The following is a 22397-nucleotide window of genomic DNA, read 5'->3' as shown; positions in this document are numbered from 1 at the left end:
TTCTCCACTGACTATCGCCTCTAGTCTCTGACGTATTTGACCAATAGCCGCCGTGCTCCGACCCCGGATCGTCTCACTCGGTCTCACCAGGGTGACGCGCTGAACAGCATCTCGACAATAATACATGAATGGTCTCCATCCATCAAACGACTTCGAGAGATTGGAGTCGAATGGGACGTAGACCTGTATGTTTGTGTTCTCGTTTGCGCTTCAGTGGCGGTGACAGTTGGGCAAGGGCTTCTCATCGACTCGTGCATTGTCGTACAGCTCGACAGGTGCGCTAGATGTCGACGTCTCAACATTCCCCCGTACCCCAGCACGGGAAGCTGGTCAGTGTCGTGTATGCCAGCCAAATTCTTTTTCGCATTTGCTCTGTTATCCCGTTTGACAGCTTGAACGAGTTGCTGACAGCCTATATAGACCCGTCGGACTAAAAGAAGCTGCTCTTGACTCTCCAACCTTCCGTGCGAGCACCCTACATATTGCCGGCCAGATCGAGTTCATAGAAAGATGGCTCGATGGATACGCCAAGTCCGCAGCAAAACTTACAGCAGAGCTGTCTGCTTTTGAGAGTATAACAAACACATTTCTGGCGTACACCACGAACCCGATCAACGTCTCCGAAGCCGTCCTCGACCATGACTACACACTGCAGGCGATGAAGCGGTATGGCGAAAGCGCCAGGGAGATTTGGAATGGAATGATCACAACGATGAGGAGACTGGATCAGCTGGTCGTTGAACCCATCAAGGCGTTTATCCAGGGAGACTTGCGAAATTTCAAGGTGCGTCTCTTAGTTCATGCGGGCGCTAGAGTCCATGTCTCACATCGTTGCAGGAGACTCGCCGTATCTTAGATCAAACCCAGAAACAGTACGACCATCTCCTGGCTAGATATTCGGGCCAAGCGAAGACGAAAGAACCATCTGCCCTCAGAGAAGACGCCTTTCAGCTCCACGAGGCTCGTAAGGCTTATCTGAAAGCCTCTATGGACTTCTGTATTCAGGCACCTCAAGTTCGGAATGCGCTGGATCGATTATTGGTACGGATATTCTTCGATCAATGGCGGGAAGCCAAAACCATCCATGACACCCATGTTGCGACGTTCACCAAATGCAGCCCCGAGATGGAACGTATCAAGGGCTGGACACATGAGATGGAGACTAGCGAAAGAAACTCTCGTCGGGAACTGCTTTCCGCCAGGAAACAGATCGAAGAAGCTGCTGAGCACGCGGCGAGGCCTTCTCGCGAGCTCGAGGACTACTCTGTCTCTACGGTTCCTTATCTTGGTTCTCATGGCCCGCCATCTCTCAAGCTATCCAAAGACAAAGGAATCAAACCAGAGAAGCAGGGCTGGCTGTATCTCAGGACGTTCACGGGAAAGCCTACTCGAACGGTGTGGGTTAGACGCTGGGCTTTTCTCAAGAACGGAATATTTGGCTGTCTCGTACAAGGCTCTCGAACTGGAGGTGTGGAAGAAAGCGAAAGAATAGGCGTGTTGCTCTGCAGCATTCGACCAGCGTTTCAAGAAGAACGAAGATTTTGTTTCGAGGTCAAGACGAAAAACAATACTATAATGCTGCAAGCAGAGTCCCAGAAGGAACTGATGGAATGGATCAATTCCTTTGAGGCAGCTAAACAAAAGGCTCTGGAGAACCCTGCGAGTACCGACCTTTCAGTTTCGGGAAAGCTCACGGTGCAAGATCCTGCATTTTCGATCTCTCAGCCTCCAGCGCCAGAATTTGCGGCCGATCCCTCCGAGTCTCTAACTCCTAATGCGAATGATGAGCTACCTTCAACAGATCGAAACGGGAGTCTACCTGTTCCTGAGCGGGACGGCCTGGCCATGCGGAACAGCGCCGAATTCCACAGTTCGAGACGGCTCACTGGAGATAGGGAAGAATCGAGCGGACGAGATCACGCAGCAAGGATAATTCAGAAACTGGATCTACACCGCAAATCGAATACGACTGGACCGAGCTCACCTATGCCGCCTCCTTCTGGTGGTATCGCGAGCCTGATCTCCGCGAGTCATAGTATTCTTCCCTTGCCCGTGCATACAACGGACGACGGAGCCAAGAGTCGCACTTACAATCTTCGTGAAGCTCCTCCAACGTCTCTAGCACCGCCCACGTTGGCTAATCCTCCTGCTCCCACAAGTATGAGCAAGGCTTGCGTTATCGTGAGCAATGAGAGAGGAATAGGACTTGGATTCTCAGACAACACGGGGGGCATGCCGAGCGGGATGATGGCCAATCTCTGGGGCAGCTCTAACTGGGGTTTTGTTAATAAGCTGGAGCGTGAAAGGGCTCTTCAGCCGGAATCTAACGGGGAGGGCTCGTCGGTGAAGAAGCCTGGATCTCCTATGAGTGATTCGTCAAAGAACGCCATTGCGGCAGAGTCAGATGACTCTGCAGCTCCGACTCAACGTTCAGGACCGCGTCACCGACAAACAGTTAGTCTGGATGGAGACGCAGCCAAATTGCAGAGGGCTGCTATCGGAGTTCCGCACGAGTACCCTAGCTATTATCCTCAGCTGCTCAGGACACAAGATGCCCAGTTCCGGCTTCTTTTCCCAAATGTGAACAGAGAAGAGAGCTTGGTTTTAGTCTTTAGAGCTACCTGGAGCCCGAACGACCAACAGGAGTTCCCCGGCAGAGCCTATGTTACGACACGAAACATCTATTTCTACAGCCATTATTATGGCCTTGTTTTAACAACAAGCGTCCAACTTAGCGCAGTTACAGAGGTTACTGCTGCGCCCGGAAGAGATTGCGATTTCTTGTTCCTCCACGTTGCTCCGCCAATAGGACAAGATACCCCGGGCAGGATCACTATAAAGACGTTCCTTGAGCCTCTGAGACTTCTCCAAAGAAGAATAAACTTCCTGATAAGCGAAGCCACTGCTGAGGAGCCGCTTTCTTTGGAAGCGATTCTGAAGACCTTGATCAAGATGGAATCCGAGAGTCCCTCTAGGGCTCTTAGCGTTGACAGTTGGGAAGACGTCTCTCTCAGCACTCCGGCAGATGCTAGTGCTGTTGCAGGCGACCTCATCCCCGCAAAGGCTGGCAGGGATATCAGAGCCCCTATCTATATCGACAAAGATCTTGAGCTCGACTCAACTAAAGCTCATCGCGGGAAGGATGTGGCGAAGTTCAGATTGCCCGCCCAGCCTGTTCAGTATATTCCTCAGGGGAATCTGAGCCTGGCCGCAGAAAGGGTACTCGAGATCAGCTCTAAAGCGCTGTTCCACGTACTCTTTGGTGACAAGAGCGCAGTCTGGCAAATGCTACTGAAGGAAAGAAGGGTTCATAGTGAGTTTTACTGGCTGCCTGTACATTTGGAGGTGTCGCTCACGATCTATAGATATCAAACAGGGACCGTGGATCACTTCAGAGTCACGGCATATGAGACGAGACATGTCATATCAGATAGAGACGGTCGACCTCCTTGGTATGTCTTAGCAAGCTGTTGCTATTTGGATCTTTACTTACAGCCTACAGGGCGGACACAAGAAAACAAAGTATCGGACTATCAAATAATTGACGTCCTAAACGACCACCTGTGTTACGTTGTTACTGACAAGAGAACGGCCTGGCATCTGCCTTTCCGGCGCAGCTTTCGCCTTGTCAGCAAGATTGTAATCACCTACGTCGCCAAGTCCCGATGCAAGATTGCGGTCTATACGAAGGTGGAATGGCTATGGTCTCCCTATTTGCTGAAGAGTGAGCATTATCCTTTCTGGTAAACTAGGTTCTTGGCTAATATTTTATCAGATATCATTGATAAACAAGCGCTGAGCGACCTGGAACAAGACGCTCTGGACCTTCTTGATCTAGTCAGTGATCAAGTGCGACGATTGGGTCCTCACAGCCGGACAAAGAGGGCCATTACTATCTTTGGCCAAGTCGGACACCAGAAGCAGGGGTTTGAGCTTCCATCTGATGCTCTTTCTAAGCTAGGTTTCCGCAGATCTCGGAAGCAGCGGGCACTGATGCAGTTGGTATCTGAGACATGCTTGTCTTTCCTGGAGAGTGCAGTCTCTTCGCTGATGCTTTGGACTTTCGCGTTGCTACGCTGGATTTGGAAGACAACTCGGGCCAACACCGTCATACTGGTCCTACTGTTCTCCAGCCTGCTGATCAATGGGTTCTATTCATCGCGAGATACTTTCGACTGGTGGCACGAGAGAAACGCAGGGAAATTTATGGCTCGTTTGGGCGTAACCCCGAACAATGTTATGAGCAAAGCAATTTACCTGAGGGATATTGACGAAGCGATTGCCAACAACACGGTGTGGCGTATTGATGGCAATGGCTCTAGCAGTTGCTTCTCCACATTCCACGAACAGACGCTGGTTAACTATGACCTGCCGCTGACCTTGACCTCGACCCATCCCAGAGACGCAATATCCAAGAGTGCAGCGAGGCGTCTTCAGGAGACTCGCGAGCGGCTTGGCATGTACCGACATGATCTCATTGTTGCACTCCGTGTGGTGAACAGCGTTGAGCGGGAAGTGCTCCAGAACGAGTGGGAACGCTGGCTCCAACAGGAGACGCGTCGCTGTCACCAGGTTGAGCTCCTGCTCAACCAAGACGACGAGACCACAGAAGTCGATTTCAACTCATTTCCACGTGCAGGAGCCCTCTTTGGCGAACATAGAAATGAGATCAAGCATCTGTACGAAGATTACTGTAAGAGTTGCTTGCAGGAACAGGAACGCATCGACGAGAACCGGTCTGGAGTTGAACTTGGACGTACTTCCATCCTTTGAAGAAGCTTCTGAGTATATGTTGGTTAATTGTGTTTCTGTCATTTTCGTTCCATCTGGAAGACGATACCCTGCCGCGTTGGGTCGATTTGGATACGCTCGCCTGCCCTTGTTTTTCCCCTGCCGGTCTTCTCGGTGTACATAATTCGGCGAGATAGCATCTCCGCCCCGGATATATCCCCAGTCTGTGAGATAGAACTGATGTATATATCGACGAATGTGACTGTGTCATGACCGAGATGGATACTATCGTAGTCAAGCCCCTAGCCGGGCCCATTCAGCATGCGCGTCCAGCGATAAAGCTCCTGTAAGTAGCTCGATCAAAAGCGTCCTGTTCGCGCTCAACGGCCGGCCCGGACAAGGCTTCAGCACAGGAGCACAAGATCCGCGATTCAGATTGCCTGATACTGAGGTATAGATGTTTCAATGGCAAAGCATATACTCAGTTTTGTCTCGGCTTGACCGTTCCCTCCTGGATGACATAGTACACCACCGTCCCATCACCACCAACACCCCTATCCACCATAGCCAAGAGCAACCTCTTCCCACCCCATTCTTGCGTCTTGCTCATCTGTTTCCGCCGCTCATAATACGCGCTTAACTTCTCCGCTTTATCCTTGGTTTTCTGATCATCCGTCACCTGGGTCAATAGGGGTCTTTCATCCTCCTCCACCTCAGGAAGGGAATCAAAAACCCCCGCGAGCTTCCGCAGTGTGAATTTCTGCCCTCTCGTGGTGGGAAGGACGAAGAAGCGTTCGGGCCCGATGTCGTCGTCACGGAGGTTGTTTTCGAGCATCCAGAGCTGCTCGTCTGGGTGCGTGTAGAGACGGTTCGGGGGAATACCAGAGATTAAGGGGATAGATGCATCTTGGTCTGTTGTGCTGGGGAGTTGGTGGATTTGTAGCGAAGTCCAGAGATGTTGGTGCTTGAGGTTGTGGAGGATCTGGGTGGTGAGGGCGGAGATGGGATCTGAGGAACCGGAAGCGGAGATGAGTGATGTGAGAGCGGAGGGACTAGGAGGGGAGGTTATTGTCGACATTGTGAATTGCGAGTTAGGATGTGGATGTGGATGTTGGAGTTTGCGATAATGTAGATGTGATTTGAAACTTTTGTCGGATTGATGCGCAGCTTCCGGATGGCTTCAATCGCAGGGCTAGTTTAGCGTTGTTGGAGTTGTTGATGCGTGGAAGCTAGCCAGGGAATGTGCGTCAATTGAAATCCTGTAAAATAGAGGCTCTCTGATGTCTACTCCAGCGAGGTTGAAGGTTGATCTCTTCATGCGGGGATCAACGAGAGCGCAAGGAAAACTAGGGTTGGCGCCAACCCCGTGCGGCGAAAAAGCGCGCTGGTCAGCCTTACCGGACTCCGCGTTCTGGAGCTCCAGTTCAGATAACTGAACACATGGCATCAAGGAGTACTTGGATTACTCTCGCCTCCGACGTCCCTTCTTGTCCTTCTTTTTGGAAGATGCTTTCTTGAATAATCACTTCCTATCATTTGTCCCTTTGAACAGCCCTTCATTGGAGTTCTTTACATCATTCCTCGGACGGGACCACCCGTTTTATCGTAACTAATACATACAGCATCCCTCCGCTGTCATGGCACGACAGAAGCAGGCGGCGCCTATACAGCGCACTCCATCCTCTGGGTTTATGCACTCACCTTTGGACTCGCCGGGTCCAAATAACAGAAAGACAAATGGGTCGACAAAGGAGCCAATTGCGGCAGATGGGAGCGCGTCTATCAGCAGTGCACTTACACCACCTTCAGATAGCCCCGGATTGGTACAACTTGCTATCTGTGTTCTGGGGATATATGCTTCTTTGTAAGGAATTTCTTTTTTCTGTCAGGATCTAGGATTGAAGAGCTAAGTCTTATTATACGAGTAGTCTATCATGGGCCGTCCTGCAAGAAGCTATCACAACAACCGCTTATCCTCTTCGTCCCGCAACAACCGAAGAGCCGGAACCCCCAACAGAGCGATGGACCTTCTCTATCGTATTGAACACCATTCAATCCTCCTTCGCTGCCATAACGGGTTTCCTATACCTGTACTTTTCGACACCTAAGGGCCAGAAAGTACCCTCGATCTTCCCGACTCGTCGGATCCTCTTTCCCCTGATTCTCGTCAGCATATCCTCTTCATTGGCATCTCCATTTGGCTACGCTAGTCTGGCGCATATCGACTACTTGACGTTTATCCTCGCGAAGTCCTGCAAACTCCTTCCGGTCATGTTCCTTCACTTGGCCATCTTCCGGAAGCGATATCCTCTGTACAAGTACGGTGTTGTTCTGCTGGTCACCCTGGGCGTAGCGACTTTCACATTGTACCATCCAGGTACGAGCAAGAAGGTAGCAGCAGCGTCCGCGAATAAAGCCAGCAGTGGCTCATCTGCTTATGGTCTCTTCCTCCTCTCCATCAACCTCCTCCTCGACGGCCTCACCAACACTACTCAAGACCATGTCTTCAGCTCCCCGCACCTCTACACCAAGTTCTCCGGTCCGCAGATGATGGTCGCGCAGAACGTCCTCTCCACCATCCTCACAACCGCCTATCTGCTCGTCATGCCTTATCTCTCAAACAGTGTCATTCTATCCATCCTGCCGCTCCCGATTCCTCCATCCACAGGATCGGAGCTTTCTTCTGCCATCTCTTTCCTCTCCCGACACCCTCAGGCCTTGAAGGACGTCCTCGGCTTCTCTATCTGCGGCGCCATCGGCCAGCTCTTCATCTTCCACACCTTGTCTAGATTCTCCTCCCTTCTGCTCGTCACCGTCACCGTGACACGGAAGATGCTCACTATGCTCCTCAGCGTCTTCTGGTTTGGTCACTCGCTCTCTCGCGGCCAGTGGCTAGGTGTGGCGCTCGTTTTCGGCGGTGTTGGAGCCGAGGGCATCGTCCAGAGACAAGAGAAGAAGGCCAAAGAGAAAGCTAAAGCGAAAGCTGCGGCTGAGAAAGAGCTATGACGGGGTGGAAACCTACCGTCCTGATACAATATCATGAATGTCTATCAGACCAGAGTATATTTTTGCTCTTCCCCTTCTTGTCGCTGCTCAACTTTGGCGTGACGCTATTAGACTTTATATAGATGGATACAATAATACCAAACCCTTTACTTTAGATGCAGAAATAAAGGTGCCTATATTACCTGTCTTCCCCATATATAAAATCTGAGATCTTGCCCTGTTTCCTCTATCAATATCGAGTTCGAATAATCAATGCTAGAGTGGACAGCTGAATATGTGATAGTCAACTCGTCAGACCGAATGAAGAGTATGGTGCAATGCTTGGCTCGCTATGACACCGAGAAGGGCCCTGATCTGGACTTGAAAGTGAGAGAGGCGGTGGGCTTGGTAGGGTGAAAGAATGTCTGCTCTCAGCAGTAGACTCGGCCATTTCATGATCAACCCCATGCCGTTTACGCTTCAATTGCGCAGGGTTGACAGCATGCAAAGGGTTCGGTGGTAGTTGGAATGACTGATCTTGGTCGTCCAGATGTGTCTTCCGTGAGGCTTCAGCAAGTTTGATAGAAGCTTCATCGCTGCCTGAAGCGGGAAACCCATCGCGGACAGATGGGCGGACTGCTATCTGCCCAGCGAGAGAGGTATCAAGCGCAGCCATGTCGCTGCCATATTGCTCTGTAGATTCTCCAACAACTTCATCCTCATCATCGACTGCCCCTTCATCGTTCGAATCTTGTTCATCTTCTAAATTAGCCACTCGGTCTTCCAAAGCCATAGTCGAATCATCCACAGTCATGACCCTCTCTTGTAACTGCTGTTGACTATCCACCAATCCTTCAATTTTATCCTCCACATATTCAAACTGTCGCGGGATATCTTGCTCAACAACTTTATACAATGAATACATCGCCTCTCGAAGAACGCGAATATCTTCCCGACGAGCTCGTCGCTCCTCATTCAACTCTTCCTGCCAGACTTTCCTTTCATGCTCATATTGAGCTTCAAGTCTTCGCATCTTATCCATCAAGGCTAAATAGCCTGCTGAGGTACATTCCGTCGACGACTGCGGTATGGAATCATGGGAATGATAGCATGCCTGGTGCCCGCACTCACAGTGAGCTCCCGGTAAGCTCTCATGGAGGCGGAAGCCCTGGCATGAGCAGCGCTGGTCAGGAGTAGATGAGTGCAAGAGGATAAATTGGCATCCGCCTGTGGGCAGGATAGGCGCAGTAGTAGCGGAGCCTGAGTCTTCTGATGTATAGGAGTGATGGCTGAATGATGGGTATAATGGTGAAGAGACGCGAGAACCGAACATCAGGATAGAGACACTGCAGTGTCGTCAATGATCAGGAGTAGCGTAGAAAGGTAGAATGGGCATTGGGACATTGGGTAGAGCCACTAAATAAAGTCTTTGATTGAGAAAGCAGGTCCGTGCTATACGTATTTATAGCAACAGGATATCCCCAGGATGCGAGATTGAATCGCAACGCCAATGTGCTATGGAACTCAACTCATTAATCAGGCGCACGTATAGTATAGTGAAGTGTACGCTAAGGGCGATGGGACAGGGGACAGAAGGGAAGTTTATATAGCGAATCCCAGATGTATGTATGTACAGCGAAATGGCCGAAAAGAATGATCCGGCAGAAGAAAACGGACAATGGAAGAGCAACGGAAAATAATCCAGCAAATCAAGTAGGCGACTAGGAAGATCAAAATGGAAATAACTTTTCACCGGGGTGATATAGTAACAGCATTGCTTAACTCGCACAGCGCGAGACACCAATTAGTTCTCACACGAGGTTGAAGGCCAACCTCGAGCAAGGGCCTGGAGCTTCAGCCGGGGAACAAAGGCGATCAGATACTGCCGCACCGAACGCCTAGCCATGCAGTCTGGATGTGCATGTCCGTGCCATCGGGATCCTAAGATCAGCCGGTAAACCTTGGGATTAATCGACAGGAAATGGACCCAGACCAAGCTGGACCTAAGTGGGAGACATCGAGATAGATCGCCATCCGCTATGTAATACCTGTCAACGTCCACTAGACAATATACCTTCTCTATCAGGTCTATTTCGTACTTTGGGCTTCTCAGAAGTACTGTACCGCGAACGATTCTATGATACGTCTAGTAGATCTATGTCGGACGAGCGGGAGCATTAGGAATCCAGGGCAATCCCCGACGACGGAAGAAAAGTGTGCGAGAGAGTCGTAGCTCTTGGTGTTCGGTGGTTCGAATGCCGAAGTCGTGGGGGTTTCTTCTCCCTAGCGTTTCGATAAATCAACCCCATGGAGCGGCGGTGTCACATACAATCTTTAGTAGAGAACATCAGAACTACTTCGTGGGGGGGGAAGAAAGGATATTTAGCCATTTAGAATCTATTCTTGTCTAGAATCGAGACTCGGAGGCCTGATCTGGCCCATTTTGTTTCTCGATAGGTATAGGCGCGAAGCTAACTGCAGTATGTAAATATCCATCCCGCAGCGTTCGCGGACCCTGCGTGTCAAGAGCGTCAGCAGATGAATCAGAGACGCCGCCGCTTCTGATATCAAAACAGATGTCTCGAACTCTCGTGAGATCAGGCTCCATCGTTGTGCTTGGCTCCAGTTCGTTCTCGAGCGACCATCCCACGCGAACCCGCACTAAGCATTTATGTACTTAAAGCGGGGTGAGAGAACTGTCTCGGCTGGAACTATCTCGCGTGTCTGATTCACTCAGCCTGAATCCAAGATGATATCTTTTCTGCATGCCGCGAACCATTGGTTACTTAGTGCCGGGATAACTGAGACTCTGCCATGAGAGAGAGATGTGATATTCTCCAATTGGTTGTTGCCGCCGGGCATTTTGTCTGGAATCTAGATAGCACAGACACAGTTTAGAAACTTTTGGACCATGTGGTTTAGCCCGCATGGGGATTTCCTGGAGATTGTTTCTATGAGCTAAGGAGAACTGAAGTTTGATGAATCCCGTCGTCCCATATATGTACTGTAGGGCATGTGCACCTGCTCAACAATGGCTTTCAATTTCATGGTCCTCCGACAAGTTTAGCAAATTCCTGAGTATTAGGTTCCCCAAAGATTTTACAATTTATATATTTACCAAATGCAGTGCGTCACTATAATGACAAGCCTTCCCTGAAACCAAGCAAAGATTCGTAGTTCATTAAAAAAGTGATATAGAAACGGAAATTCGCATATTGATCTTACACATATATAATCATGAATTAATTCCAAACAGAAACTTCTCAAATAAAGCTATCTTATTTCCGCCCCTCAACCATAATAATATGGTACCCGAAACCAGTCTTGACCTCAGCATATTTCGGATTGGCAGTTGTGCTAGGCTCGAGATCATAAGCCGTCTTTTCGAAAGCGGCATCGAGACTACCGCGGACTTTCCAGCCAAGGGAACCACCTGTGATAGAGGTTAGCAATTCGACAGTATAACGTAAATGATGAAACATATGAGATGAACACCGCGAGATGCGCTGTGGTATGATTTCCCTACAAGTACGCATATAAAATTGAAAGTATAAGGAGCATGTTATGGCATAATATCAAATATATATAGGAAATAGCGCGAAGGGTTCTGATACATGCCTTGTCTAGCTTTATCTTCTGAATACTCCCTGGCAACATCATCGAATTTCGCACCATTACGGAGTTTCTCGAGAGCTTCTTCTTTCTTGGAGTGCTTCTCGCACTGTTGGATGGATTGTCAGTATCGGATTTATTGCGATCATTGGATGGGAAAAAAACAAGAAAAAGACAAACAAAAGGTCATACAGTAAAACATAAAGCAAGAAAGAAAGAAAAAAAAAAGAAAGAAAGGGAATACCGCATACAAGAATATGTCTAACGTTGATCGAAGTAGCAGGCTTCAATCCTTTTCCACCCTTTGCGTCCTTCCCACCAGCATCAGAGGCATCCTTTCCCTTGCCTTTGCCGCCCTTGACATTGTTCTTGGGCGCCATAACTCAAGATCTGAATAGATCGTATATGTATATGAGAAGCTGAGAGAAGGAAAGGTAAAGAAAAAAAAAAGTGGGATGAATATGTCACCACGGAAACATATAAATATTCCGTCCTTGAGAGTAAAGATGGATAGAAAACACCCTCGAATCAAAATACAAAGTGTAGAAACTGCAAGCAAACTTGGCTATTTCTCCCTTTGATTTTAAATATTGATCACCAACAACCAATATGACGCCGGCATAGGAACCTTTGGGCCGTATTCGGCGAAAAGAGGGCCCGCGGCGCGCGGGGTGTTGATTGCCGTGACGCCTCAGGCACAAATAACAGGTAGACTATGGGCCGTCTTCGGTCGGGAGCAATCACGAAACTCCTTGATCGGTCTAGACCGGGGGGTCATTCTCTTCCATCTCTTGTTCCATCTTTTTGCCTACTAACTAACTTACTTTTATGACTCCCTTTTTCTGTACAAGCAAAGCATCTGGTTATCTTTTTTTTTGTTCCTTTTGTTGTTTTCTCTTGATATTTAAGGTTTCTTGGTCTTGGGAGAATCGCGAGGAAAAAGAAAGAATTGAAAGAAACGATAGTTATCACTTTCGATTTACATTCACGTCGCAGCGGAGTCAGTCAGAAGAGGGAAGTTCGCGTTTGAGTCAAACATTGCCTAGTTACAAGAAGGATATCGTACTGGCATTTGTTTCCTAGTCGTATACCCGCTTCTCCTTTTCATTTGTCATTTCCTTAAACCAACTACTTGCTACGTTCTTCATGCATAGTGTCAGAAAGGCGCGCTCTTAGCAACCAGAAGGCAAGGCCGGATCGAGAAGGAAAAGGAGGAAGAAAAAGAAAAAAGAAGAAAGAAGAAAGGAGGGATATTCCTATTCCTCATTCATCATTTTCTGAAAGAAAGACCATTTTCCGAATGACCTCACTGGAAGCAGCGCGGATTACATCGTTACCGGAAGATGCATATTATATCCCCAACTTCATCAGCGAGGCTGAGGAGGAGAGGTTGCTACAGAAGGTTGGTGTTTCCTTGTTTTGTCTTTCCGTGTTTGTGTCTATCTCTTGTGTTTAGCCTCCTGCTCCTGAAAGGATTTTCTGAATGCCTACTCAATGTTGAGAAATACTATCTGCTCTACCCCCTTTTCAGGGAGCACTGCCTGTTTGATGTCACGAGACACCCGCCTATTTGGGATGCCTATATCACCAAAATGGGATTTTTCTGGCGGAAAACACACCAGATTGAACCCCTGCCCGAGTTTTGTCGTGGTTTCTGAGATTGTTAATGTTGCAAAACAGATAACTACCGTCCCGCTTCCGCGCTGGACGCAGCTTTCCCACCGCCGTCTCCAGTCGTGGCCGTCGGCGCTCTCCAAGTCCAACACGCTGCTCGCATCCCCGCTGCCGACCTGGCTGACACAGCCGATCATCAGTCCGCGATTCGACGAGCTGGGTATCTTCGCGGACGCGCCGCACGGAGCACCCAACCATGTCCTGATCAACGAGTACCGGCCCGGCCAGGGGATCATGCCACACGAGGACGGAGCGGCGTACTACCCACTCGTGGCGACTGTGAGTCTCGGAGCGCCTATAGTACTGGACGTGTACGAGAAGCAGCACCGGCGAGAAGGGTCGGACAGCCCCGTTCCTGATCCAGCCAACGGGGACGATGATGACGGTCAAAAGGAGCAGAACGGAGCTAGCCCACAACACTACCGGATCCTCCAGGAGCCGCGGAGTCTGCTTATCACGACGAAAGTCATGTATACGGATTATCTGCACGGCATTGCGGAGACGAACCGGGACGAGAATCTCACGGCGCAAACGGTGTGCAACTGGGATCTACTGGGTGATCGACAGAGATACGAACGCGGTTCGTATGAAAGGGAAGTGAGGATGAGCCTCACATATCGGGATGTGATCAAGGTAGCGAAACTGGGCAACAGTGGCAGGTTTTTGGGTATACGATGACAGGAAGAAGAAAAAAAAAGTGAAAAGAATTCTATCAATCCATCCATCAACCCCTGCACAACGCGGGAATTCCGTCTCGCTGGAGCGGTCTCTAACCGGTTGCATTTGAAATTGGCGAAATTGCCGCCTTAGGAAGAACCCTGACACCCATGCCAGATGATTCACGTGAAAACCATGGGGAACAGATATGGACTCTGTGGTTCACGGCTCTCGCATCGAACTGGCTCTAATAGGCGGATTCTAATCTAATATAGGAAGGGGATCATCCTCCATCTATTCCGCACGTTTTCCTCGCCAAACTTTTGCATGTACCATCGCTTGCTACTGGCAGCGGTAATGCCCAGGTTGACCGCGACAAAGAACAGACCGGAGAGGACCGTCTTATTGATGGATTCTCCGGCAGGGGCAGCCAACAGGGCCAGGGCCAGATAGATGACACACTCTGCTGTATAGTGAGGGCATATTACCGAGAGAAAGAGTGGGTGAGCAGGGAGGGTATACTTCTTCAGAGACGCCAGGTAATGATGGCAGTCGTGCTGCAGGCCCGAGGCCAACAGAAAGAGAGGCAGACACAGCAGCGTCCGCGGCGTAGGGACGTTGGTGACCCGCAGATGATCGAGGGTGATATCTCGCGCAAGGAGGGTGCCTGGAACCTAGTATGAGCCAGCAGCCCCGGCGGGATCCCATGAGAACTCTCCTACCTGTTCCTTCAATCCAGATCGCCAGCGTCATTGCTATGTAGAAGGCGAGTCCCAGAAACCAGTGCACGAACCACATCTGTGAGGAGGACTGCTTCGCTGTTGCAATGCATTCATAGAGCCGTCGAGCACCCTGGATGGCCATCAGAGCCCAACATAGCCAGACCTGATTGAGCGACATGGACTTGGACCGATGCTCTTCGTTGACGCGAGCGGCGATGACTCTGAACGCGGGGCCGCGGGAGAGCAGCTGGGTCGCCCAGAAGATGGACGACAGCACGGACAGCACATAGAAATGGATGAAGTAGCTGTGCGGCACTCTCCACGCCGCCAGATAATCGATGAAGCGAGTCAGCGGTGAACGAGGCGCGGCGATAGTCGACGCCGACCTGGAGGAGTCGGTGGCACGAGGGCCATAGTCGACGAAGCGGGCACGCAAGTAGGGAATCCCGCTGACGGACAGCGTCTACTCTGGACATCTCAGCCGACTTGTAGACGATAGACAAGCGACGGAGCCAGATCGTACCGTGCAAGTTGCGAAGAGGAAGAAGGCGCGCACAGCGTCTACCGCGTCCATGTTGTTGGCGGTGGATTGGACTGCGGCCGTCCATTTCGACGCGACCGTGTGTGCGACGGTCGCCATCTTCCTCTCTCTCTCTCTCTCCGCTGCCCTTTCTTTTTCTTGTCCTTTTCCTTTTCTTCTTCTTCTTCTTCTTCTTCTTCTTCTTCTCCTTGTGCAGAGGCAGAGAAAGAGTGTGAACGTCACGTCGACGACAGTTGGTTTTTATCAGCGAGCCTGATGGAGACGCGCGGACGGCAGCGAGAAGTGTGGGCTTCGAGGAAGATACCTAGTGGTTATTATTATCTACGACTTAGATTAATTTACTAACCAACTGGTGTCAGATCCACGGGTGGTCCCCCATGGGCTCTGATCTGGGCAGTGCAGGATTATTTGATTGTTATTATTATTATTTATTTACTGTTGTTGTTGTTTTGACCCACGACAGGAAGTGTTTTGGGGGTGGCATTCCTGTTTTATCTGGTAACTGAACTACTCTATCTTCTTCAGCAGGGCCTGGCCCTCACCGACTGGAGATCGAGAAGAGAGAGATTTGGAAGTGAGCACGGACTTGAGTACTCAAGTCTGACTGCAGCCACGACAGCGTGCATGGCAACCCTGTCCTTGTTGAAACTTGAGACGAGAGCAAGGCGACAAACGGCACGAGAGAGATACATGCGAGCAGCTTCCAGATCGCTCTCCCATTATTTTCTGAACGAACGAATGAACTCACTAACCAACTAGTTCATAACTGATTATTATTGACCAGAGATAATAATAATAATAATAATAATAATAATACCAGATGGTACTCGAAGTAATTAATCAATCAACTAATGATTAAATTACGCCCGATGCAACTGATGATAAACTAATTGGCATAGTGGTGAAGTGAGAATCCGCACCGGAGGCGGCGATCCCTGTTGCATCCAGCACGAAACCGGCCAGCGCTGGGGATCGGCGGGTGGAGGCGGTGGCTGCAGTCGACCAGCCAGCGATCGAGAGGCCCCCCTTTCTGGCTGAGACAAGCAGTAATTAGTTAGTTACTGGAGCAGTTGAGTGAGTGAGATGACTGAGATGAGAACTCGAGAGAGAGAGTAAGAGTGAGTGAGTCCCTCTGTTTAATAATAATAATAATTAATTAATTACCGAGTATCTACCAGTACCATAATAATAATAATAATAATAATCATAATTTCAACTCGACCAGGAATGCCCGCCGCCACAATCCCTCCCCGCCCGGCAGAACCCGGTGGCCACTGAGATTCAGATTCAGGTTCAGTTCAGTTCAGTTCAGGCCAGTCAGTCAGTTGAGTCGAGTTAGTGAGTTCACTTAGTGAGTTCCATTGTCTGCCTTTCCCGCCCGCAGTTCTTCCACTTCTTCCTCTTCGCATTATTCTGCTTCTCGTACTCGTTCTTGTTCCTCCTCTCTCTCCTGCACATCCCAAATTCCCACTCAACTCAACGCCGTCACGACACCACCCGCCATCCTTTCCCTCTCCTCACCCACAACGGGGCTCCGTGCTAAGCCCCCCGTAACAATATATAGCCGCTCCCCATATTATTACCTTGTCGACAACCAACTCTCTCACCTCCCCCCCCTGTCCGCCTCGAAAATCGATTCTCTCCTCTCTCTCTCTCACTCTCGCTCTCGCTCTCACTTACGCTCCCCCCCCCTCATTATTCTTGAAACAGCAATCAACCAGCTCACTGACCGGTCGAGTACACATCCGTTCTCGTCCCCCAACCCAGGCCATTGTCTCTGGCTCCCAGCACGCAGCACGCTGGCAGCCACGGCTCCCGAAAATGACGAACGGAAACCCCAGATCTCAGGTGCTACCGCGATGACTGACGCTGAGGCGGCCCCGTCTGTCCCAGCCGTCTCGGGGTTGGCAGAGACTGCGCGTACCCTCAAGGACGACAACTCCTCCACGGGCCCTCGTCTGCAGTCCCCCCGATTAGAACCCTCCCGACCAGAGCCCCCCCGGGAGAGCCCCCGGAAGGTCGACGCTCCAGGCGACGGTGTCGTGGTGTCGAGCCCCAAGGCCGATTCAGAGGCGGAGACGATTATCCAGTCGGGGCGGGAGTCGCTGTCGCCCGAGAAGAAGCGGAGATTCATCCAGCACGATCAGAAACGAACCCACGAAGGACATGACCGGATCGACACGATGGAGCTGGACGCACCGCCCTCGGACGGTAACTTCAGGAAGCGGAAGAGGATGGAAAGCGACCCCCGCGAGGGAGAAGATGATGGTGCTCGTCGGTCGGGCACCCAGTCGAGGGTGACATCGCCCTCCAGGTCGGTCGTAAAGTCGGAGCGGACAGAGGAGCCGCATGGCTGGTCGGATCGGATGGACAGACGGCATTCATCACATGCATCACTGACCTCGAGGACGGAGAAGGACCGCCGTGCCAGGAAACGAAGCTCGAGCGAGGGCGTGGGAGATGGCGACAGTGAGTCGGACCGACGCGTGCGTCCGCAACACAGCGCGGAGCCCGCTCGCAATGGGGACCGCAAGTCGGCCAACACAGTCCCATCAACACGTCGCATCTCAGATGACCGATCGGTGTCCCCCACGTACCGCGTACACAAGAGAGGCACGTCGGGCTCGCAGCACAGCAGCGCGGACCAGAGGAAGAGACGGGCACCACCACCACTAATGACAGGCCGTCAGCGTCACAGCTCGGAAGATAGGCAGTCCGTATCTTCGTCGACCAGCGGCTCGCCGCTACCGTCCTCGCACCTCCGGAGGCTGCAGTCTGTGGACACGGCGGCCATGTCGCCCGCCAAGCAGATGGCCCACAAAAAGCAGCGCGATCAGAACGGTCGAACGCGTCTGGCTCGAGCCTGTGCCGCCCAAGAGGTCGAGGCGGCCAAAGCTCGCCATTTAGAACGACCGGAGGATCTGAATGTCGCGGATAACGCGGGGAATACCCCCCTCCAGATTGCTGCATTGGAAGGCTGTGCTCCGATTGTGGAGTTCCTGCTCAACGCAGGCTGTGAAGTGGACACCAAAAATATCGACAAGGACACTCCTCTCATCGACGCCGTGGAGAACGGACATCTGGAAGTAGTGAAACTTCTGCTGGCAGCGGGGGCTAATCCCCGGGTGGTTAATGCTGAAGGCGATGAACCGTACGAGCTGGTTCCGTCCGATTCAGAAGACTACGAGGAAATACGACGTGTGATTGCTGAGGCCAAAGCGAACCCGCATCGTCGACAGCGCTCGGATGAACATAGCGCCAACGGATACAAGGACACCTCTCGAGCGGTCTCTGCGGCCAGTCCTCGCGACTCTCCACCGGTTAATGGTCGCAGTCCGCCTCCGATGCCATCCCTGAGCAAAAGGCGGACGGTTAGGAGCGAAGCTACAAGGAATGATCTACTGTGGACGAAGGCTACTCCCGAGAATTTACGGGAGTTTGCCGCCAAGGGGGATATGGCGGGAGTTGCTAACATCCTTAATGTTGGACAGAAGGCCGATGCAGAATCGTTGATAGCGGCGGCCAAAGGAGGGCATGACGAAGTGATGCAACTGCTACTAGGCATTGGATATGCCGATCCGGATCCGGACCCAGTCCAAAATGGATACCTGAAGCCCGGCTACAACACGCCAATGTTAGCAGCGATTGGTCGAGGGAACCTTGCCGTTATTCGCCTTCTACTCGCACAACCCGGTTTCAACCCCGCTCGTCGTCTGTTCCGTGACCGTTACTATTTCGAATTAGCGCGGGAGCGCAGGGGAGATGACTGGCAGGAGGAGTATGATATACTGAAACAAGCTTATGATGATTACATCCAGGCGCGCAGGATGCGCAAGCCGGACGTGAGATCACCTCGTCGGGCTCGTGATATGGAACGGGAGAAGGAGAGCAAGAGGGCTGCACGGAGAGGATCACCGTCGCCGGTAGCTTCTCAGAGAAAGGCAGCTCGAAGCCCGCCACCAAGCCGCCATCAGGAATCTTCCGCCAAAGAAATAAGGAGGGAGAAGAAACGAGATGGAGCGGGTGCACACCGGGAGCGGTCACCTCATGGCGGTATGCGCACCAAGGTATCTGCACGGGACGGAAGCCACAGTGAACATTCTGTCGCTCCCTCGGAAGCGGACTCAGTGCGCTCTGAATCTCACAGAGCCAAATCCGCTGTTTCTGGCCGAAGTCTCGCGGATTCCGGACCCAGCACCCACAGTGAAGAAACCCCCAAGCGACGACGTCTGATCGCTGGCCGTCCACCCCAGGATCGCGAAAAGAAGAAGTCCAGCATGTTGTCTGAAGCAGCGTCTGGACGCGAAGAGGCTTCCAGACCTCGCCCTACGGATACAGCTTCAGAGACCACGGGAGATAAACTGAGTGTCCCGTCTTTGAAGCGTTCCCGGAGTAGTGATGCATCTGAGCGGTCACGTTCACGGGGCCGTGAGCAGCACGGAGGCGATTCAGATGAGCTCCAAAAGAAGAAACGACGCGTGTCGGAAGGACCTCAGAAAGTGAATGGGACAGCCAAGAGACATGGAGAATCGCCTGCAGAGCCGCATTCACGGCACTCTGATAACCACACTCCGGACGCCGCACGGGCCAAGCCCCAGGCTGCAGATAGCACATCGGCCAGATCGTCTGACAGTGTAGCCTCCGTCAAGGAAGAGAAGAAGAAGGAGCCCCATGTGCTGGAGGAGATTCCCATGGAGGTCGATCAGCGCGCTGATGCCGAGGCTGAAGCCAAGAAGACGGAAGCAGAAGCAGAGCGCCGGAGGGTCAAGGAGGAAGCTAAGAAGGCAGAGGAGGAGCGTATTGCGGAAGAGAAACGGCTTGCTGCTGAGGCTGAAAAGGCTCGAATCGCCAAGGAGGAAGAAGATGCCAAGGACGCTGCAGAGAAAGCCGCCCGTCTCGCTCGTGAGAAGGCGGAGGAGGAGGAACGCAAACGCAAGGAGGCCGAACAGAGACGGATCCGGCAAGCTGAAGATGATCGCCAGAAGCGACTCGAACAGGAACGGATTCGTGTCGCGAAGCTGCGGAAGGAACAAGAGGAACAGGAGCAACGACGTCGCGACGCTCTGCCCAACAGACTTCGGATGGCTGCCAACCTTGTGGGATCGAATGACCCAAGGGCAAGAAGCCACGCGTGGCTGAAACAGTTCATGCCGGTGGTGACAGCCAAAACCAGGCAGATCGATCTGTCTTGCGAGCCTGACATAGCAGAGGAGAGATGGGTACCGAACTTTCTGGTCGCTCCGCTTTTGGCCACCAACGACTTGCAACTCTCTCAATGTACGTTTTCCCCTTTGGTCCTGTTTCGTAACATGGAGCTAACTTCCAAGCAGATGCTAGTTGGGAGAAGCGCAACGCGACACCCACTCAGCGGATGAACCTCTGGCGCGTAACACGCCGGATCCTCGTGCAAGCGGACGACTCAGATTTCCTCAACCTGTCTTTTGGCGAGATCATGCAGAAGGATTGCGAAACACGACCTAAGTATTTTGACATGGAGCACGTCTTCTGGGTCAGGGTAAGTTGGATTGTAACATGGTCTACTTTGGCTATAGGGATCACGCTAACATGTCACTAGCTCTCCGACTTCATGGATCTCGTTCCTCATATTCCTCATCTTCATGGTCTCGATATCCAGCTGCTGAAGATGCATATCGACAGTGAACCTACGCTGGACACTCCCAGGACCGAACTTCCGCAGACAAACGGACACGTCTATGGGCTTTCGCATCCCGAAAACGCCACCGATGCACATGCTCCCCCTAACGGCCTGACCAATGGCTACGGTCCTCCACGACCGAGTACATATGTCTAATTCAACAGCCCCTCTTCACACTGCGTCCTTCATACTTGTGGGTCATAGTATTCGACCTGTCTGTGGTATTTGAGGTGGATCCTTTCCTTGGTTGTATGATTATGATACCTCATTCTGTTTGATCGCTTTTCGCGGCTTCCAGTTATGTTGACGGGGCACGAAAACCCGTTGGGCTCAGATTTGCTCCTCTTGAGACCTGCTCACTATACATTTATTTCATGATCCTGTAAGGAGTACCACAGAGGTAACCATGAAGCAATACAGTGGATAATTATTCCGCGAAGTGAATATGAAGCCATTATTACCAGTAGAATAATGATTTCAACGCTCAGAAAACAAGCCACGGCAACATTAATGTTGTTTTCTCGAGACTATAAATCACGTGATCCACACACTCTGATTGGCGAATCTCATGTAGTTGAGGATTACATAATTATAGGGCACACACTGTGCACTTTAGCCGAGTGGGGGGAAATTTCTCAAAACGAGAGTCGAATCTTCAGGATCAATCATCTTCAACTACCAAACCACACCCCCTACGACTCTCGATTATCCACTCTTTGAGGATAATCCGACATTTGACAAACTACACCAAAGCTACTTTTCTTGAAAAGCAGGTAGCGAATCAAAATGGTATGCAGTCAAGATATTCCCGTGTCGCATGAATGGATCAATATACGAAAGAAATACTGGGGAGGGACAGAGAGAGGGAGAGAGGGAGGGAATTGAGAGGAACCAGAAAACCAAAAGAGAACATGGAAAGGGAAGAAGAGTCATGAAAGAGACAAGAAGGATCAATTGGAAATGAGACCGACTTGTTTCTTTTTCCTTTTCTTTTCCTTTCCTGCTAAATGCGATCTTGTCTCGGAGCTCAATTCCCTCCTTCTCTCTCTCTCTCTCTCTCTCTCCTTACCCCACCCCACCATATCCTCCCTAACACAAAAACAAAAAAACAGAATCCAAAGCTAACAACCCCCCCCCTCTTTAACAGTCGGACGGAGAAGAGGTCCCTGTCGCGACCGCCGACGAGGTCGAAGTTTCCGCTGATGCCGGTGCCGGCGGCCAGATGTCCGTCCTGGACGCTCTCAAGGGCGTTCTGAAGATCTCTCTGATCCACGACGGTCTGGCCCGTGGTCTGCGCGAGGCCTCCAAGGCCCTTGACCGTCGCCAGGCTCACATGTGTGTCCTCAACGAGGGCTGCGAGGAGGAGGCTTACAAGAAGCTGGTCATTGCTCTGTGCTCTGAGCACAAGATTCCTCTCATCAAGGTCCCTGATGGAAAGCTGCTCGGCGAGTGGGTTGGTCTTTGTATGTCTCCCCCCCCCCCCCCCCCCCCCCCCCCCCCTTCCTTTACCCTTACTCTTACTCTATTATCTGAATCGAATCGGATCAAATCAATGGTAAAAGAAAGAAAGAATTTCTAACTGATTTGTCTGTGTGTGTTTAGGCCAGCTCGACCGTGAGGGTAACGCCCGCAAGGTCGTCAACTGCTCTTGCGTTGTCGTCCGTGACTGGGGTGAGGAGTCCCAGGAGCGCTCCATCCTCCTCAACTACTTCCAGACCGAGCAGTAGACGTTTTCACCCTTACGTCTCTGTTATGATCTAACCCGTCTGTCGATTGCCTCGCTTCGTCTCGCAACGCAAACGCAAACGGCAACGGGGGA

General features: G+C 51.3%; 8 protein-coding genes across 8 annotated transcripts; 4 read left to right on the top strand and 4 right to left on the bottom strand.

Moving 5' to 3' along the window:
- Positions 1 to 18: 18 nt before the first annotated feature.
- On the top strand, positions 19 to 4993 carry C8Q69DRAFT_149396 (putative transcription factor SipA3). The gene is made up of 6 exons (XM_028625521.1): positions 19 to 340; positions 421 to 784; positions 838 to 3313; positions 3366 to 3452; positions 3503 to 3724; positions 3776 to 4993. Exons 1-6 carry the CDS (start codon positions 285 to 287, stop codon positions 4771 to 4773), a joined length of 4203 nt encoding a protein of 1400 aa, XP_028487429.1. The 5' UTR covers positions 19 to 284; the 3' UTR covers positions 4774 to 4993.
- Positions 4994 to 5910, bottom strand: C8Q69DRAFT_149397 (hypothetical protein). Its single transcript, XM_028625522.1, has one exon. It carries the CDS (start codon positions 5807 to 5809, stop codon positions 5213 to 5215), a length of 597 nt encoding a protein of 198 aa, XP_028487428.1. The 5' UTR covers positions 5810 to 5910; the 3' UTR covers positions 4994 to 5212.
- Positions 5911 to 6149: 239 nt separating this feature from the next.
- Positions 6150 to 7822, top strand: C8Q69DRAFT_149382 (UDP-Glc/Gal endoplasmic reticulum nucleotide sugar transporter). Its single transcript, XM_028625520.1, has 2 exons — positions 6150 to 6595; positions 6660 to 7822. The coding sequence occupies exons 1-2, from the start codon at positions 6369 to 6371 to the stop codon at positions 7735 to 7737; spliced, it is 1305 nt and encodes a 434-aa protein (XP_028487427.1). The 5' UTR covers positions 6150 to 6368; the 3' UTR covers positions 7738 to 7822.
- Positions 7823 to 8020: 198 nt separating this feature from the next.
- Positions 8021 to 9049, bottom strand: C8Q69DRAFT_441962 (hypothetical protein; the record flags this gene model as incomplete). Its single annotated transcript, XM_028628799.1, has 2 exons — positions 8021 to 8772; positions 8848 to 9049. The coding sequence occupies 2 exons, from the start codon at positions 9047 to 9049 to the stop codon at positions 8021 to 8023; spliced, it is 954 nt and encodes a 317-aa protein (XP_028487426.1).
- A 1876-nt stretch (positions 9050 to 10925) lies between these two features.
- On the bottom strand, positions 10926 to 11815 carry C8Q69DRAFT_149368 (peptidyl-prolyl cis-trans isomerase pin4). The gene is made up of 3 exons (XM_028625519.1): positions 11580 to 11815; positions 11335 to 11437; positions 10926 to 11149 (listed from the first exon to the last, which is right to left on the bottom strand). Exons 1-3 carry the CDS (start codon positions 11706 to 11708, stop codon positions 10995 to 10997), a joined length of 387 nt encoding a protein of 128 aa, XP_028487425.1. The 5' UTR covers positions 11709 to 11815; the 3' UTR covers positions 10926 to 10994.
- Positions 11816 to 12520: 705 nt separating this feature from the next.
- Positions 12521 to 13871, top strand: C8Q69DRAFT_149338 (hypothetical protein). Its single transcript, XM_028625518.1, has 2 exons — positions 12521 to 12730; positions 13009 to 13871. The coding sequence occupies exons 1-2, from the start codon at positions 12629 to 12631 to the stop codon at positions 13678 to 13680; spliced, it is 774 nt and encodes a 257-aa protein (XP_028487424.1). The 5' UTR covers positions 12521 to 12628; the 3' UTR covers positions 13681 to 13871.
- On the bottom strand, positions 13803 to 15232 carry C8Q69DRAFT_149327 (hypothetical protein). The gene is made up of 3 exons (XM_028625517.1): positions 14905 to 15232; positions 14382 to 14844; positions 13803 to 14326 (listed from the first exon to the last, which is right to left on the bottom strand). The coding sequence occupies exons 1-3, from the start codon at positions 15019 to 15021 to the stop codon at positions 13926 to 13928; spliced, it is 981 nt and encodes a 326-aa protein (XP_028487423.1). The 5' UTR covers positions 15022 to 15232; the 3' UTR covers positions 13803 to 13925.
- Positions 15233 to 16781: 1549 nt separating this feature from the next.
- Positions 16782 to 22305, top strand: C8Q69DRAFT_504435 (hypothetical protein; the record flags this gene model as incomplete). The annotated part of the gene is made up of 5 exons (XM_028632592.1): positions 16782 to 20199; positions 20253 to 20437; positions 20498 to 20728; positions 21726 to 22041; positions 22181 to 22305. 5 exons carry the CDS (start codon positions 16782 to 16784, stop codon positions 22303 to 22305), a joined length of 4275 nt encoding a protein of 1424 aa, XP_028487422.1.
- Between the last annotated feature and the right edge of the window lie 92 nt (positions 22306 to 22397).

This window comes from Paecilomyces variotii (assembly GCF_004022145.1).
Source record: "Paecilomyces variotii strain CBS 101075 chromosome Unknown C8Q69scaffold_2, whole genome shotgun sequence".
In the NCBI taxonomy this organism is placed as follows: domain Eukaryota; kingdom Fungi; phylum Ascomycota; class Eurotiomycetes; order Eurotiales; family Thermoascaceae; genus Paecilomyces; species Paecilomyces variotii.
Note: the sequence above shows the minus strand (reverse complement) of the source record. Positions and strands in the feature narration are given on the sequence as shown.